General features: G+C 35.7%; 1 protein-coding gene and 1 pseudogene across 5 annotated transcripts in view; both read left to right on the top strand.

The window, feature by feature from the left end:
* The window catches only part of NEO1 (neogenin 1), a 234,807-nt gene that overhangs the window by 121,639 nt on the left and 94,913 nt on the right, over positions 1 to 18,255 (top strand). For all 5 annotated transcript variants that reach the window (XM_072746003.1, XM_072746001.1, XM_072746002.1 and 2 more), the window contains exons 6-7: positions 8,013 to 8,167; positions 9,565 to 9,685. In XM_072746003.1, coding sequence (XP_072602104.1) covers positions 8,013 to 8,167; positions 9,565 to 9,685 — 276 coding nt within the window. The remainder of the gene's footprint in view (positions 1 to 8,012; positions 8,168 to 9,564; positions 9,686 to 18,255) is intronic.
* Positions 14,862 to 15,736, top strand: LOC112935403 (small ribosomal subunit protein uS3-like; annotated as a pseudogene).

Here is an 18,255-nt window from a genome sequence, read left to right as displayed (position 1 = left end):
GTCTACTTCACCGCAGTTTGAAATTTTGGCAGAAAAAGAATATGATAAGTCACCGTCCATCTCTCTTTATTTGCCAGTCTCCCAGTTATCTTTTTGTGAGATAACCACTGGACCAATTTTCTGTATATTCCTCAGTGCATTAGTAGTTAGTCATAGCTCTCTCTTGGATTCCCATCTATATAACACTTACTAAGCATGTCTTTATTATCTGTCTCCTTCACAGCATCCACTAAAATGTCTTTGTAGCTTAGTAGTTGCTTATTAAATATTTGTTCAGTGATTGAGCAGGTGAATGAATTCAGTGGCCCCAAGAGGCACAAGAATTGGGGAGCTCTCTGTGTATATAAGTTGTGATGATGCATATAGTCATATCTTTAATGATCCCTAATGCAGGGTTCTTCCACTTAAGCACGGCTGAGGATAATCTGAGATAATCTGAGAGAGAGAAAATCTGCACTTGTTGAAGTGCAGGTTTTGTGGCCTTAACTATTGCAGTTCTGAAGCATGTGGTGTGAGGCCCAGCTACTCAACATTTTGCTAAGGCCCAATATTCAATTTTATGTATCTCTTCAAATGGTCTGTGTATCTCACTCAGAGAAACCTCGTCCTGTCATTTGTATGCTGCTACAAGGCTTTACAAATTGGGTTCAGCTATTTAGGGAGCATTTCTAATGTACTTATGGTGCCAAGTGAAAGTAATCATCCGAGCCCCTGGGTGGCTCAGCAGTTGAGTGTGCCTTCAGCCCAGGGTGTGATCCCGGGGTCTTGGGATCGAGTCCTGCATCGGGCTCCCAGCAGGGAGCCTGCTTCTCCCTCTGCCTGTGTCTCTGCCTCTTTGTGTGTCTCTCATGAATAAATAAATAAAATCTAAGGGATCCCTGGGTGGCGTAGCGGTTTGGCGCCTGCCTTTGACCCAGGGCGCGATCCTGGAGACCCGGGATCGAATCCCACATGGGGCTCCCGGTGCATGGAGCCTGCTTCTCCTTCTGCCTGTGTTTCTGCCTCTCTCTCTCTCTCTGTGGCTATCATAAATAAATAAAAATTAAAAAAAATAAAATAAAATAAATAAATAAAATCTAAAAAAAAAAAAAAGTAATCATCCTTTAGGCCTTCATACCTTCTCTGTCTAGGTGTGGTACACAGTGTTAATCATGGTAATATTGTGACACCGTTTAAAGATTAAGTATGTTCAACCTTGTTAAGGAATGAGAGCTTCTATTTAGTAAAGATTTTTGTGAATTCTTCAAAATTAAAAAAAAGCTGTGTAGATCACAGTTTCTCAAGTTTAAGATCTTTAAGGACCATAAAACCCAAAGTTTGAGCAACATTGTATTGGGATTGAATTCTGTGATGACAGCATCAACTGGTAAATATCAATGTGAATATGAGAGCTGAAATAATGTGCTTATTAAAACTTTACATTATCATAGAATTTAAAAGCAAAATTTTAAATACATGCAGAAAATTCACAGATAGTAAAGGCTAAATTTATGAACTCCTCCTGGAGAAACAATGGTATAAAACATTGAATCCATGAGAAACTTGAGAATAATATAATTCTTATCCTGAACATCTTTTTTCTTATAGTGCTGATTGAAGTTTTAGAATTCAGGTCACCACCCATTTCAACAAATATATATATTGAGCATCTGTTATGGTTTTGGACACTGGGGTTTCAATGGTAAACCCAAAGGGCAGTGATGGCCAAGAATGGGGGGAGATGTGGGTCAGGAAATGTTTTTGGTTAAGGTCGGAAGGATGAGTCATATTAGCAAAATTGAGGGGTAGAGTTAAGGAAATGCAGTGAAGCTAGAGATTTGGGGAATGCAGTATAGAAATATAATTTCAAAGTCATGTGGCAACTGTGTTCACAATGTTGCTTCATATTTATAATTTCTCCCGGTTCCTTCTGGAGATTAAGGAAAACTGATTCACGTTCATTGGAATGAGAAGCTTTCTTAAGAAGTGTTGGAGGGCTCTAATGTATTTTTGCTTTGTTAGTTGAGCCAGTATTTATAGCAGACTTGTGATTAGATTGTCAAACAACATTTTGAAGGGATTTAAGACTGCTTGGGTTTTATTTGTTGGTTTTTTTTTTTAAGGACTTATATGTAATTTTGTGAATTACTGAAAAGAAGCTTAAGAACAGCAAGTGTGCAGTTTAAAATAAAATGGGCAGAATTGATTTATTTCTCTACTTAAAGAGCTTTTTAAGAATTCCAATGCTTAAACCTTTAAAATCAAACAATAGAAATTCCAACGGTGCAGAGCTAATGTAAATGAAAACGGTTATAATCTTCGAAATAACAGCATAATAAAGTAACCTTGAAACATTGGTGTTGGCCCTACATTGTTTTCTGTTTCAATTGAGTGGCAATTTCCAGCATTGCAAAACAGTGATGGAATTAAGTGATGTTTCCAGTAAAAGAATTTTGCAAGTATAATATGTTTTAGTATTAAATTCTACTTGTGCATTTAGCAATTAAAATTATTCTTGTAATGATGATGGCATTAGAAGGAATAGGGAGCTGTCAAAGAGAATTTGAAGCTTAATTATCTCTTTGGTAACAAAATGCATAATCTTCCATTACAAGGCTTATTTTCTTATGGTAATTGACTCATTTGCTCTCTGGTTATCAATTTAACTTCCCAACCACAAACATCTGCTCTTACATTGTGTTTAATTGGTGTGAATACTAGCTACAGAGAAGTTAAAATCCAAAGAACATATTAAAGGCAATATTTTATAATTCATTAAAGGGAAAAGTAAATGATGAACATTGTGATCATTTTTTTCTAATAGTCTTTGAAGATCTGTTTACTAAAAATGCATACTAAAATTAGATTAATTAGATTTTTTTGAAGTGGATTTTGCTGTGTTTTCCAAAATTACTTACTCTGCCTTAGAGGGAGTCTCAGTCCTTTAGACCAGAATATAGCACCGCCTCAAAAATATGGTACCTAGTGGTTAAGATTGCAGGCTTTGGAGATATGTTTGTTCAATATGTTATTATTTAATCTAAAGAAGAGGGGCAAGGATGAATTGTGTATATGTGTACTTATAATTTTTAGAATGGAAGGCTAACCCTTAAAAATTTTTAAATTTTTAAATGACTACCTAAAGGGGGAAAGGAGAGAACAGGGTGGGGAAAACAAGTTAGAAGCAAAACTCATTTTAATATACCTTGTCTTTGTAGATTTGAGATTTTACAAAGTAATTATGGAAAGGGGAAAGTAAAATGAAACAGAAAACTCTAAATGTGTATCTACTTTAGTAGTATAGCTACACAGAAGGTTACAATTCCAAGTAAAAGTTATTATTACAAATAAATTTATAATAGTAATTGAACCATATATATCTAATGGGATATACTCTAAGAACAAAAAGAACTGCAAAATCTTCAGCTATTTTTTTATTATATTGTTGGTGGAGTTACTGGTACAGTTACTCTGAGACTACTGAGTGTAAGATACAACATGTGAATAATTAAGTTGGTGTCAGAACAGACTTTTAGCATGAGTGAAAAGAGATGCAGATGTAAAATCATTAAGATCCAGTTAAAACTTAGAGCCCAGGATTTAATTGGATAACAGAATAAAATCATGATGAATTTTATATTTAAAAATTACATAATTCCTGGCTTTATCCACAAGTAGCACCTAAAACCAGTGACCAGAAGATACTAAAGACTACTAAGATCCTGTTAAAAAGGACTTAGGAATTTTCAGTGGACTCAAGCTTTCATTAGTTAGGGATGGGATAGTTGAGAATCAAAAGAACAATAACTGGCTTGAATCGAAACAAATTGAATGTATTTTAATCCATAAAGTCATAATAATACTTTTTAAAAAGACCCTTCCATGATGACCTTCAGTCAGAAGGCTGAGAACCAGACCATTGTTTTGAAAATTGATAAGTAAAGGGAAAAAATCAGGCATTTATCCTGCTTTTTCTATGAGAGGTATATCTAAAGATAACCAAATAATTGATGAGGGTATATTTCTCTTTATAGAAGGAATAACCGCCTAAAAATATTACTGTTTCACAATATCTAAGACTGTTAGCCTAAGCAAAAGAGAGATCGTTACACATTATGAACTCTTCTGATTGAAGGACCATGGCACTGCATATAAAGTAGTCTGGAAAAATAAAAAGAAAGAGCCTAACTCCAGTCAACCTTCTACATTTAACTGCTAATTGCAGGACTAATATGTTAAATCTACCATGGCATGCAGTAAGCAAAACATAGGCTATAGGAAATTTGACAGAACAAATGACTTCTACAGCAAATAATTTGTAAACAAAATAAAGGAGGAACCTGTAGATTAAAAGAAACATAAGAAACAAATTAATGAATGTACCTCATTTGCTCAATTCAAATAAACCATTCTTTTAAAATGTAGATTGATGATAATTGAGAAATTAGTCTAGGTACCAACTTGATGGTGTTATAGTCTTGTTTAGAATTGGGAATTTTTATTTTATAGAGGAACTTACTTAAATACTTATATGTAGAATATAAAAGTATTTGTTTTCAGGGTGATCTAGGGAAAGACCATAGGATGAGTTAAGATGTAGATGAAGCAGCACTGGCCTTGAGTTGATCATTGTTGAAGCTATAATTGAGGGTTTATTATTATTTTCTCTGTAGCAAAAAGTTAAAAAGAGAGAGAGAACATAGGGTTGAAAGTCAGACTGTGCCTAGCTTCAAAATCCAGATCTGTCACTGACTAAGCTTTGTGACCCTGTGGAGCTACTTGGACTCTCTGTGTTTAGTGTCCTTGTCTGTAAAATGGAAATAATATAATAATACCTAAATAATAGGGTTGTTGTGGGAAATAATAATAAGTCGAAAATATTTATAAGTGTTAGCTATTAGCATACATCAAATATATAAACTAAAATCATAAAGTTGCAGTTGGTTAGAGACCTTGGTGTATTCAGGAATAGTGCGGTTGAGTTACTTACTTAGTATAGGTCCAGACTGAAGCCCACGGCCAGCATGTATCTACTGGTAGAATCAGAACTCCACTATAAGTGTCTGACTTCAGCCATTGCAGTGTCTTTACAGTAACTCATTATTGATTAATATTCAAATACACTTAAATATCTGATCTTAAATAGGGAACACTTAGGATCAAAATTATGTTAGTGTTTTCCTGCATCTAAAATTTATTGCACTTCAGATGAAAATTCTAGTTTGTTCTCTTTTGTCTGCTTTTAGAAGGAACAGATAAACTTAGCCAAAGATGAGTCTAATTTCATCTGGAATTAAAAACAAAAACTTAATGAACAATGTTAGGAAACTTTTGAGGAAATAAATGAATAAAAGGAGTATACTTGTTCTACCAAATATTTAAAAATATTATATCGTTACAATCATTAAATTTGTGGCTGTGGTGCAGGAATAGACAGATCAGTAAAACCACTTAGTATCCAGAAATAACTCCTCCTCAAGAGCACATAGGATTTTAATATTAAAAGTTGTTCAAATCAGGTACTCTTACTGGGACTATTGGGTTTGCCATTTAGAAAAATGTAAAGCTGGATACTTGATAAAGTCTAGATTATTTCATAGATGTGCTAGAAGAAAATGCAAGTGAATATTTTTATAGTATGTAAGCAGGGAAAACATTTGGAGTAAGAATAATAAAATATGGATGCCCAAAAAAGGAGGACTGATAAATTTTACCACATATAAATTGAAAACTTTGGTAGAACAGATGATTTAAGTAAAAGACAGAAGAAAAAACTGAGAAGAGGAGCACCTGGGTGGCTCAGTGGTTGAGCGTCTACCTTTAGTTCAGGTTGTGATCCCAGGGTCCTGGGATTGAGTCCCGCATCAGGCTCCCCTCAGGGAGACTGCTTCTCCCTCTGCCCATGTCTCTGCCTCTCTCTCTCTCTCTCTCTCTCTCTCTCTCTCCGTGTGTGTCTCTCATGAATAAAAAAACAAACTGAGAAGAAATATTGGCAGCATGTATGAGACTACTGTATTAGTTCAGGTGCAGTCAGGAGCCAGAAATCACACCAGGAATTTGAAGAAGGAAATTTTAGTATCAAGAATAATTAACTAGTAAAAGTGTTTTATTTACTGAAAAGGACAAAGTAGTATTCTGACAAATACAGAAATAGTAAATATAAGGATCAAATATTACCTTTAGAGCCAAAGGAAAGAACCCAAAAAGTGAACAGATTTGGAAGAGGGCCCCCCTGTCTGATGTTGCAGTTCAGACCTTAGAGAGGGTATAATTGCTGCCAGAGGACACCCAATGGCCCAGGCTGGCCCACAGATCTCCTTCTGGATTCCACAGACCTGAGCTCCTTTGTGCAAAGTCACCTGCTGGGGTGCCATGAACCGACTGATTATGAGCAGAAAGTTGCTTCTTTAGACTACACATTCTTTCCCTCCTTTGGATCCTACCCCTTCCTGGGGTTCTTCTATTCTCACTCTTCATTAACCCAAATTATAAAGCTTGTCTGGACCTCTTGCCAGGACCTGCCACACTCTAGCCAGTGTAGTAAGCAAGAAAATGAAAAAAAGAGGAAAGCAAATTGGAAAGGAAGAAATGAAACTATCTCTATTCACAGACAATATATGATTGTTTATGTATATAATCCCACAATTATCTATAAAAAGCTGCTAGAACTAATGAGTGAATTTAGAATGAGTGCAGGATAAAAAGTTAATATATGTAAATCATTTCATCTCTACATATTAACAGTGAATAATTGGAAACTTAAAAAATTTTTGAGTACCACTTACAGTAGCACCGAAAAATGTGAAATACTTAGGGAAACACCTAATAAAGTATGAACAAGATTTATGTATTGAAAACTATGAAACAATGGTAGGAGAAACCGCAGAACTAAATAAACAGAGAAATAACCCATATTCAGGGAAAGGAAGACTCAGTATTGTTAGATGTCAAGTTGCCACAAATGCAACCCAATCCAAATCAAAACCCCGGCAGGCTAAACACATTTTAGCTCAAACCTAAAAAACAAAAGCAAAAACCAAAAAAAGTACCGTTGTCATCATTGCTTTTTTAATAGAATTAGCCGATATTGGTGCTTTGCAGCTTTGTAATACAGGGAGGTTTATCATTTGAAACTTTGAAACAGGGATCAGTGAGACCCCTTGTCAAGGAAGTCATAGAGGAAATTACAGCATTAGGTGGAAAATTGAAGTAGGTGATCTGCTTTTACCCTTCTAATCCAAATTCTTACTCAGATATTTATAAGTCAGTGATTTACAACTTTGGAGCAAGGGGAAAGAGAGATACTGGACTATTTAGGCTTTTGCAGATATACTTAGCTTTTTCCCAAAGATCCTGTTACTCTTATTCCCATCCTTAAATATATTTCATGCAATGAGGGATGTTACCAATGGAGGGTTACATAGTTCTGTGTAAGGCCTCTAATGTGACATTTGTATGCCTTTTTTAAAAGTTCTTATTGTTATTTATCAAGCTGACTGAAAATAACAGTAGTCTTCTCAATTTTTTGAATTTTGATTATGGTTCTTCCAAAATGCTGTAAGTCTTAGGGAAATAGTCTTTTAATACTCATTTTTAGACAGCTTACAATATTCATTTTGTTAATGTCTTCAGTATAGTCAATTTAGTAAATATCAACAAAGAAACTCAGAAATTATTTTTATAATTATTCTTCCAGTTAATTGTAGGAGAATATCAGTTCCTAAAGATACTGTATTCCTAACATATATTTTAAATTAAAAAAAAAAATTTTAGTAGGTTGCATGTCCCTTCTGGGGCTGGTACTCACGACCCTTAGATCAAAAGTTACAATGCTCTACTGACTGAGCCAGCTAGGCACCCCCTAATATAATTTTAAATATATATTTGTTACATGCTTTTGTAAAAATATGTAAAACCCTTAAATAATAAGTAAATATCCTGTGAATTCTAGGATTTAAAAATACTACTTGAAATACACATAGCTGGCTATTTTTATTTTTTATTAATATCCTAATTTCCTTTCTGTTTTAAAGCCCAACCTGAATTCCTGAAACAGCCTACTAATATATATGCTCACGAATCAATGGATATTGTATTTGAATGTGAAGTGACTGGGAAACCAACTCCAACTGTGAAGTGGATTAAGAATGGGGATATGGTTATCCCAAGTGATTACTTTAAGATTGTAGTAAGTATTTTTCAAAGGACACTTATCTCTGAAACCTTTAAATGTCTTTAAATGTAATCACTAAGAGATTATAGTTGCCTTATATATACCAGTTTACGTACTGCAGAAGACAGAAAAATGCACATGGAACATCATCTCTTCATTGGCTGATGAGAAAGCTGAGCCTAGACTTATTTTGGTAGTTTATATAAGATCACATAGCAAGTCAGTAGTTGAACTCAGCCTAACGTCTCCTGACCAACAATCACATATTCCATTTCATATATTCCAACTCAAACCTGCTAGTACTCTTAAATGCAGCTGTCACTATTTTCTTGGTAATGATTATCCTGTGTGTATACCAATTGTCTTCATAGCTCTCCATTCAAAGAGCAGAAATCGGTCCTTTGTATACTGATGGCTAGGCCTTTCAAAATAAGTACGGCCCAGGATTGGAGGATTGTTGTGACAAGATAAAAAGATTCTTAAGAACTAAATAGCATTAAATGTATTTAAGAACACTCAGTCAAAAAAAAAAAAAAAAAAGAACACTCAGTCATTATTGCTTTGTACTTGGTATATGGTTAAATGCTTAGTAAGTATTGTCTACTATTATTAGTAAGATTATCTAAATCCAAGTAAAAAACTATCTTAAGTTTTAGTAATAAAGATTAATATCTTAAGGTGTATACATGATCATAGAAATAATCAGAAGTGATTATGGTTGTTACTGGTATGTCTTATAAATTTCTCATATAAGTAATTCATTCTTAATAGGAATATATTTTCTATTTTGAAATGCATAATCTTGTATGTTACAAGAAAATAATTCTCATGTGTATTTAATGCTAATTAAAAAGCAATGTGTTACCACTAAATGAGCATTTTTTCTTTTATCAGTTTCATATTATTCTTAAAAATCTTAAAACCATATTAATAACAATGACATTTGTATAGTTCTTTATAATTTAAGAGAAGTTTGTATATATGCATCCTCATTTAACGTATTGTGGAACAATCTGTTAGAACTAATGATATTAGAGATAATTTTAAGAAAATGCTGTGAATTCACAAATTCAAACTTTTACAAATATCTGATGTGCAATACCATGTGACCACATTGTATTGCACATCAGATGTTTTTCCCTATACCTAAAAGGTATAGGTTTGTAAATGCTGTGGGTATTACTTTCCATTAGGATTAAGTTTTTAAGAGGTTAGTTGCAGTGTTCCCTGTTCTAGTCAATCAGTACCTTGTCAATAAAATTGACTTAACAGGTACATAGATAGATGGTATTTAGTAGCTGAATCATATAGTTTTACTTGTTTTTCCTCCCCAGAAAGAGCATATCCTTGAGATTTTGAACTAATGTTCATCAGTTCAATTATAAAATTTTATTCCTGTTTTTCTTCCTCAGAAGGAACATAATCTTCAAGTTTTGGGTCTGGTGAAATCAGATGAAGGGTTCTATCAATGCATTGCTGAGAATGATGTTGGAAATGCACAAGCTGGAGCCCAACTGATAATCCTTGAACATGGTAAGAGGGGCTGAAATAGTAAAAATGAAAGAGGCTGACTATGTTTGAAGAACTGTATGTGATAGTATCTATCACATACCTATTACTGTAGGAAACTTCATGATTAATAACCTGTTTATAAAGGCCAGGGTATGGCATAGCTAAGAGGAAAAGACAGAAGTCCAAATATTTTCTATTGCTTAAAATGACCTACAAACACAATTTTGGATAATGTTGAAAAACTGAAAAATTACAGTCTTACACAAATGAATGTTCTTCATATTTCAGTCATTTCAATCTAATAATTATATTTCTGCCTTATTAAAATAGAAAAAGTTAAGGTACTTTTAATTTTGCATTGAATTTTTCCAAAATAAAAATAACATGCCTTTTCCGATCATCACACAAACACAAAATGTTTATTATAAATTCAGACAACATTGAAAAGGAAAAAAGGGGAAAAAAACCCTACCCTTTATCAGTCAGAGTCAATTCTGAGAAAACCACACAATAATTTGAGCAGATAATCTTAAGTATAAAAAACTATTAACAGGATTAGAGTAACAGGGTGTTGGTTGGCAAGAAAAAAGACAAGTCTAGTGAATATAAGAATGGCAGATATAAAGTACAGCCACAAGCTATAGGTCTAAGAGTATTTAGCTCCTCAGGACTGAAATCCAGACTGTCTTGGAGAGGCTATGGCCATATTTTAATGGGCAACAGAGAAGTTGCTGTGCTGTTGAAACCTCTCAAACCCAGAGTTTGGTGTGTAGGCAACCAGTTACAAGGTGTTTCCCTGAAGGCATTCTGCTACAAAACCACCAGGGGGGTTGGGGTACTGGGAGAAGCTGCTCATGAGCTGATAAAACTTAAAATATATGTCCTCTGCAAAGAAAAGATAGATAAAGGGCCAAGCTTCATTTTTGCAGAGCAGGCCAAAAAGGATGGACTTGGAGTTGAGGGGCAATAAATTAGTAATGGCACATGCTCCAAATCCTGCCTTCCAGTACTGCATATGATCATGCACAAATGTGTATATGGTTTCATAACACATTTTCTTGGAACAACATCCTGTGAACATCTCATGTCAATAATTATATAGATCTCTATCAACATTTTCCATTGATGAACAGTATATATGCACTTTTCTTTTTTTTTTTTATGTACTTTTCTTTTGTGTAAATTATTCTCCATTGGTTAACATTTAAATTCTTTCCTATCTTTTACCACTATGAGCAGTGCTATGCTGAACTTCTTTATATGATTATTTTCTCATACTAAATTACTAGAAGTTGAATTGTTGGATAATCTATGTCAAATTGATAAGGATACCCATGGGATGTATTATCTGTTTGTTTTAGCAAGAAGAGCATTTTTCATTTTGTGCAGTTCTCAAGAATACATGAAAAAGATATTTCTTTAGACATGTAATCTGGTGTGTGAGTCAAATTAAGTTGAGGTTCCATTGTGGTGCCAGCTGTATAGCCTAGCTGTGGAAGCTAATTGGCAAAGATGGTGCCTACTCTGGCTTTTCACTAAAATAACATACAGGATTCTTATATGCTCTTTCTTGAAAATGTATTTGAGAGTACTATTAGAAAAAGGAATAAAATATTAGAACTGCTCTTTTTTCTATGTGTGTGGTTATACCTTTCCCTATTTATTAAAAAGGATTTATAGAAACTTGTCGCTTTTCCATCTTGGCAAAAGGCCTGAGTATGATTGCCAAATCAGGCACTGAGGTAGATAGGCTTGTTTCTTTTTATTAATGACAGTGATATTCCTTGGTAAAATTTGTGGATCTCTTGGGGTAATTTACGTGGACCTAAATAAAGGAGTTTCAGTATATGTGTTTGGGATTACCATTATAGATTTAACTCTAATAGTACAAATGGGTTGGCTCTTCTAGGAGGTCTTTAAACTAATCCTAATTGGGTTTTCCTCTGAAAATGTTTGAATGGCATAATAATTATAGTTGCAATGTGTGTTTTTTCCTTTTTGAGACATATCAAAAACACAATATTTTGGGGCTGGCAAAAGTTTTTAGAACCTTGTCAGGATGAATTAAGAATGTATGGATTATAAAATAGAATAGTTATTAATTTTGCTGTTTTAATTTCAAAATAAATATGTGGGAAAGCTAAAAGAGAACATAATAATTTATAAGATCTGATCTCTTTCTGGAGTTTATCATATCATAAAGATGCAAGAGATGTGTATAACTTAATACCAGTCCATAATAAGTGTTACTTTTATAATGCATATAAAGCAGCATACAGTTTGGAAGAGAGGAATTCTCTCTGTGTGATCAGGGAAGTTATTTCATAGAAAATGTCCCATTTGTAATAGACCTTGAATTTTAACATTTCCAGATGTTAAGAAGAGGGCTTAGGTCAGTATGGAAATAGAACAGAACCTTTGTTCCTTTACGAAGTTGGTCTGTGAAGGCGTAATAGGATCAGATTGATCATGGCCTTGATTGTAAACAGTCAAACACAGTACTGTAGTAAGGTAGTCTGATAATAAAGTCAGCTTTAATTAGAAAAAATCCATTTGAGGGCACCTGGATGGCTCAGTTAAGCATCCAGCTCTGTTTCAGCTCAGGTCATAATCTCAGGGTCATGAGATCAAGCCCCGCATTGGGTTCTGCGAGGTCTGCTTGAGATTCCTTCTCCCTCTCCTTCTGCCCCTCCCTCTGTTTGTATACACCCTCACTGTCTCTCAAATAAATAAAATCTTTATTTTAAAAAGTCCATTTGAGGGACACCTGGGTGGCTCAGCAGTTAAGCCCCTGCCTTCAGCCCAGGGCATGATCCTGGAGTCCCAGGATCGGGCTCCCTGCATGGAGTCTATTTCTCTCCCTGCCTGTGTCTCTGCCTCTCTCGCTCTCTGTGTCTCTCATGAATAAATAAATAAAATCTTTTTTTAAAAAAAGTTCATTTAAAATTAACATAGCACTGTATATTAACTAACCAGAATTAAAATTAAGAATTAAAAAGCCAAACAATAAAAAACAAAATAAAGATATAACTATTCCACACAAAAAAGAAGAAGGTGGCAGATTGGCAGAGGCAGCTAGTTGAAGGACTATTGTTATAAGAGACCATTGTGAGATAAGTAGTTATACCAGAAAAATAGAAAGGATTCTAATAAAGGTATTATTGATTGATCTATGCAGACTTTATTGACTGATTGACTATTAAACATTGTTATAGAGAAGTCAGACATACTTCCAAGATTTTCTCTGAGTGACTGGAATAGTGGTGTTGCTTTTCCAAAATAGAAAAGGAAGGTGAATCGAAGTGGAAGGGAACTTCTACTCAGCATGTAAAGAGTGGGCACAAAAAATAAAAAAAATAAAAAAAAAAAGAGTGGGCACAGAACATCTCACTCTTAACCTTCAATAAAAAGCTGGATGACCTAGAAAATTATAATTTCTCTGAGCTCATCAGAGAATTCAGCTTGCAAATCAGCCAGGTAACCTAAATTCTAAAGAATTGAACACCTCTTTACCCCCAGAGAATGGATCATTAATTCTTTGACCTTATGCAGAACATGAGAGAAAGAAATGGTTGTCATAAAAGTGGGTAAGAAGAAATCAGCCAAAGTTTTAATTGATTGTTAAAGACTCAGCATGAACTAATTTGGAATACGTGGGGACCCCAGATGAAAGGGGAGTTCATACATGCTTGCAAATACATTTCCCTGGAATTCCGCAGGATTTTCACTGTGAAGATTGAGGGCAAGGCAGAGAGTTGAGAAAAGTCATTTTGGTGGTGAAGAGGTGAAAGCGGTAATTATGGCATTTGGGAAATAGGTGCGAAGCCCCTCTCATTTTTACTTTAATACTCGTTTAAGCCTCAAACCAATGAGGAACGTGCAGAAAGCCTTATTTCATAAATTTCTTTTTAAAAAAACTTTTAAATTTTTTAATTCTTAAAATTTATTTCATAAATTTCTGTGGGAAGAGATTAGAGGCAAAACCTCTTTGCTCCTGGGAGGAGGAACCAGTCCTACATAATACTGAGCCTAATTAGAAACAACTGAAAATCCTACTTGCCCTACCACCAGGTAACACACAAAAGCTTTGTATGGCTGGAGGAAAGTCAAGAATATAGAGAGATTCCTGTAGTTAGGGAATCTATCACCTCTATGCAAAAATGGTTGAAAGCTGAGAGGGAAAAAGATAAATTGAAAAAAACACTCCAGCTCTTCATGTCTCGTTTAAACGCAAGATAATGGTAGTCCGTCATTAGAATTTTAAGCCTGTGGTGTGCTAAAAGTCACTAAAATAACAGTACAATCTATGCCAAATTCAATTCCTATCTAAATTAACTTAATCTCCTCACATTAATGGTTTGATAGAATTGACATGTCATGTTCCAAGTATAAATAATAATGATCTCAGTCTCTGCTATTCTGTACATCATGTGTAGCATTCAGTCAAAAATTATTGGACGTAAACAGAGCAAGGGAAAACTGGCCCATTGTTGAGGAATAAAGCAATCAGCAAAACCAAATTATGGAGACCCAGTTATTGGAACTATCAGACAGGGACTTTAATTATTATTATTTTAGAAGATTTAGGGGAAATGGTAGATAACTTGAATGAAACAGAGGAGGAATTTTGGCAGAAAGATGTAAACCATAAAGAGGTTGAAGATACTTACATTTCTCCAGAGAATGAAAGGGTTATATAACCAGAGAAAAGGAAACTATAAAAAAATGATATCAGAGATACAGCATTTACTCAGGGTGATCAGTAGATTCAACATAGTTGAGGAAATAACCAACTTGAAGATAGTTCAATATAAATTATTTAAACTGAAATAAAAGAAAAAGGTTGAACAGGATATCTAAGATGGGAAAATATAAAATGGTATAACATAAGTAAATTGGAGTCTCAAGAACAGAACAAAAAAAAAGGAAATATTTGAATAGATAATGGCCAAAATTTTAAAATTAAAAAAATGAACAAGATCATACTAAGGTCAAAGAAGGACCTCAGACAGCCCCAAGTAGACTAATAGAAGTAGTAGTAGTAGTAGTAGTAGTAGTAAATAGTAATAAGAGAAAACACTATACACATCATAGTTAAATTACTGAAAACCAAACATAATGAAGAAGTCTTGAAGGCAGCCAGAAGGTTTTAACAAGACACAGAGAACTTTTTCCTTTCGGTGGTGTACATGGCAGGATGGTGGTGTAGATTTCTAAGAAGAGGAAGTTTGTTGCTGATGGCATCTTCAGAGCTGGACTGAACGGGTTTCTGACTCAGGAGCAAGCTGAAGATGGCTACTATGGAGTTGAGGTCCAAGTTACACCACCCAAGACTGAAATAATTAATTTGGCCATCAGGATGCAAAATATTCTTGGTGAGAAGGGCCAGGTGATCTGGGAGTTGACCACTGTGGTTCAGAAGAGGTTTGGCTTCCCTGAGGGCAGTGTAGAGTTTTATGCTGAAAAAGTGGCCACAAGAGGTCTGCATGCTATTGCCCAGGCAGAGTCTATGTGACAAACTCCTAGGGAGCCTTGCTATCTAGAGGGCCTGCTGTGATGTGCTGTGGTTCATCATGGAGAGTGGGGCCAAAGGCTATGAGGTCATGGTGCCTGGGAAACTCCAAGGATAGAGGGCTTAATCCATGATGTTTGTGATTGGCCTGATGATTCACAGTAGAGACCCCGTTAACTACTATGTTGATAGTGCTGTGTACCTTATTGCTGCTCAGACAGGGTGTGCTGAGCATCAAAATGAAGATCATGCTTCCCTGGGATCCAGGTGGTAAGATTGGACCTCAGAAGCCCCTGCCTGACCATGTGAGCATTATGGAACCCAAATATGGGAGATTGTCCACTACCCCCATCTTAGGACAGAAGAGTGGGAGGCCAGAACCACCTGCCATGCCGTAAGCCGGTACCCACAGCATAACAGAGTCTCCTTGGCAGCTGGATCCAACGTCTGGATATTGCTCTGTAAGGACTTTCAGTGAAATCTTTGAAAAGACACATGACCTGAATATACTGTGCATTCACTGTTTGAACTCAGCGTTCTATTGCCCCAGAGGAACATTAGTTCATTTATTCTTAGGGCTGCCTGGCTCATAATGCTTCTGTGCTTTCCCTGAAATCCTTGGTTTCAACTGTGATTGTGAGGCAAGGGCCAAAATAGGAGGACCTAAGTAGAGCTAACTAGAGAGATCCTGTGGGGGAGTAACTGTGTTGATAAAGGCTAATTGCTAATAGGACAGCACATTTATTAATTGATTGCAGTTTAGGGTTATAGGTATAAAATAGGGATATATTTTCTTTACCTGATGTAGAAGGGAATCTGTATTGCACACAGAAAATAAATACAGGGGTAGCCCAGGTGGCTCAGCGGTTTAGCACCACCTTCAGCCCAGGTTGTGATCCTGGAGACCTGGGATTGAGTCCCACATCTGGCTCCCTGCATGGGGCCTGCTTCTCCCTCATCCTGTGTCTCTGCCTCTCTCTCTCTCTGGTGCTCTGTGTCTCTCATGAATAAATAAATAAAATCTTAAAAAAAAAAAAAAAAAGAAATACAGTGCTCATTAAAAAAAAAAAAAAAAAGGCACAGAGGAACAAAGATAAAAATTACAGCAGACATTTTACCAGAAATGATGCAAGCCTAAAGACAGTGGAGCACTTTTTTTTTTTTAAGATTTTACTTATTTATTTGACACACACACACACACACAGAATAAGTAGGCAGAGTAGCCTGCAGAGGGAGAGGGAGAAGCAGGCTCCCCACTGAACAGAAAGCCCCTTGTAGGGCTCGATCCCAGGATCCTTGGGGTCATAACCTGAGCTGAAGGCACACACTTAACTGACTGAGCCACCCAGGCACCCCCTGTGGAGCAGCACTTTTAAAGTCCTAAAAGGAAAAAAAAGTCAACCCAAATAATATACCCAGCAAAAATATCTTTCAAAAATGAAAGTGAAATAGAGAACTTCTCAGAACAGCAGCAGATAAAATTCATTGTCAGCAGACCTGTGCTACAAGAAATGTTAAATGTTAAATCTTTAGGTAGAAGTAGTATGATACCTGACAGAAACTTGCAGGGTCTTCACAAAGAAAGCAGACCAGAATGGTTTAAAAACAAAAAAATAAATAAAAACTTCTTTCTTTCTTTAAGAGATAATTTACTATCTAAACAGGAGAGCACCAGTCTTTTCAGCAAAAAGCTAGACAGTAAATATTTTGTGGGCTGGTATCTGTCACAACTACTTTGCCCTTTCAGTGTGAAATCAGCTGTATAAATCAAGCAACCTTGACTCAGGAAAATTCTATTTGCAAAAACGAGGTGGATGTCCTTGTTTGCTGATCTCTGGTCTAAAGAAAAATAGTTCATAGCATATACAATTAAAATATATGACAAAACAATTAAGTTTTTTTTTAAGATTTTATTTATTCATGAGAGAGAGAGAGGCAGAGACACAGGCAGAAGGAGAAGCAGACTCCCCAAGGGGAGCCTGATGTGGGACTCTGGGATCATGCCCTGAGCCAAAGGCAGATGCTCAACCACTGAGCCACCCAGGTGTCCCAACAGTGAAGTGTTTTTAGAAAAGATTTCATTTGGGGTAGCCCGGGTGGCTCCATGGTTTAGCACCGCCTTTGACCCAGGGCCTGATTCTGGAGACCTGGGATCATGTCCCATGTCGGGCTCCCTACATGGAGCCTGCTTCTCCCTCTGCCTGTGTCTCTGCCTCTCTCTCTCTCTTTCTGTGTCTCTCATGAATAAATAAATCTTTTTAAAAAAAGATTTCATTTATTAATTTGAGAGAGAGCAAGCCAGAGAGAGCACAGCAGAGGGAGGGGCAGAGGGAAAGGGAGAAGCAGGGGCTCGATACCAGGACCCCAAGATTGTCACCTGAGCCAAAGGTAGACACTTAACGAACTGAGCCGCATAGGCACCCCCAGAGTGAAATTTTTAACAAAAACTTTTTTAACAAAAAATTACAGTAGAGGGATCCCTGGGTGATGCAGTGGTTTGGCGCATGCCTTTGGCCCAGGGCGCGATCCTGGAGACCCAGGATCGAGTCCCACATTGGGCTCCCGGTGCATGGAGCCTGCTTCTCCCTCTGCCTGTGTCTCTGCCTCTCTCTCTCTCTCTCTGTCTCTCTCTCTGTGACTATATTAAAAAAAATTACAGTAGATTTGAAAATAGTTTATAACATAAAACAATAGAAAAATAGTTTATAACAAAATTAAAACATGACAGAACAGTGACAGTTTTAACAAAAACTTTTTAACAAAAAATTACAGCAGAATTGAAAATAAACTGTTGTAAGATCCTTATATCACATATCAGATCATAATATTATATGAAGTAAGCCGTAATCATTTTAAAACGCATATCATAAAATTTAGGGAACTACTAAAAAGTAAAAGAGATTTGGCTAATAAGTGAATAGTGGAAATACAGTGGAGTCTTAAAAATTAATCTAAAAGAAGTAAGGAAAAGAGAAAAAAGGAATAAAGAACAAATGGGACAAATAACAACTAGCAAGATAGTAGATTTGAATCTATATCAGTCATTGCATTATATATAAATTGTTTAGGCCTTAAAACA

This window comes from Vulpes vulpes, unplaced genomic scaffold, assembly GCF_048418805.1.
Source record: "Vulpes vulpes isolate BD-2025 unplaced genomic scaffold, VulVul3 u000000678, whole genome shotgun sequence".
NCBI lineage: Eukaryota > Metazoa > Chordata > Mammalia > Carnivora > Canidae > Vulpes > Vulpes vulpes.
The sequence above is the reverse complement of the archived record's forward strand: the minus strand, read 5'-3'. Positions and strand labels throughout refer to the sequence as shown.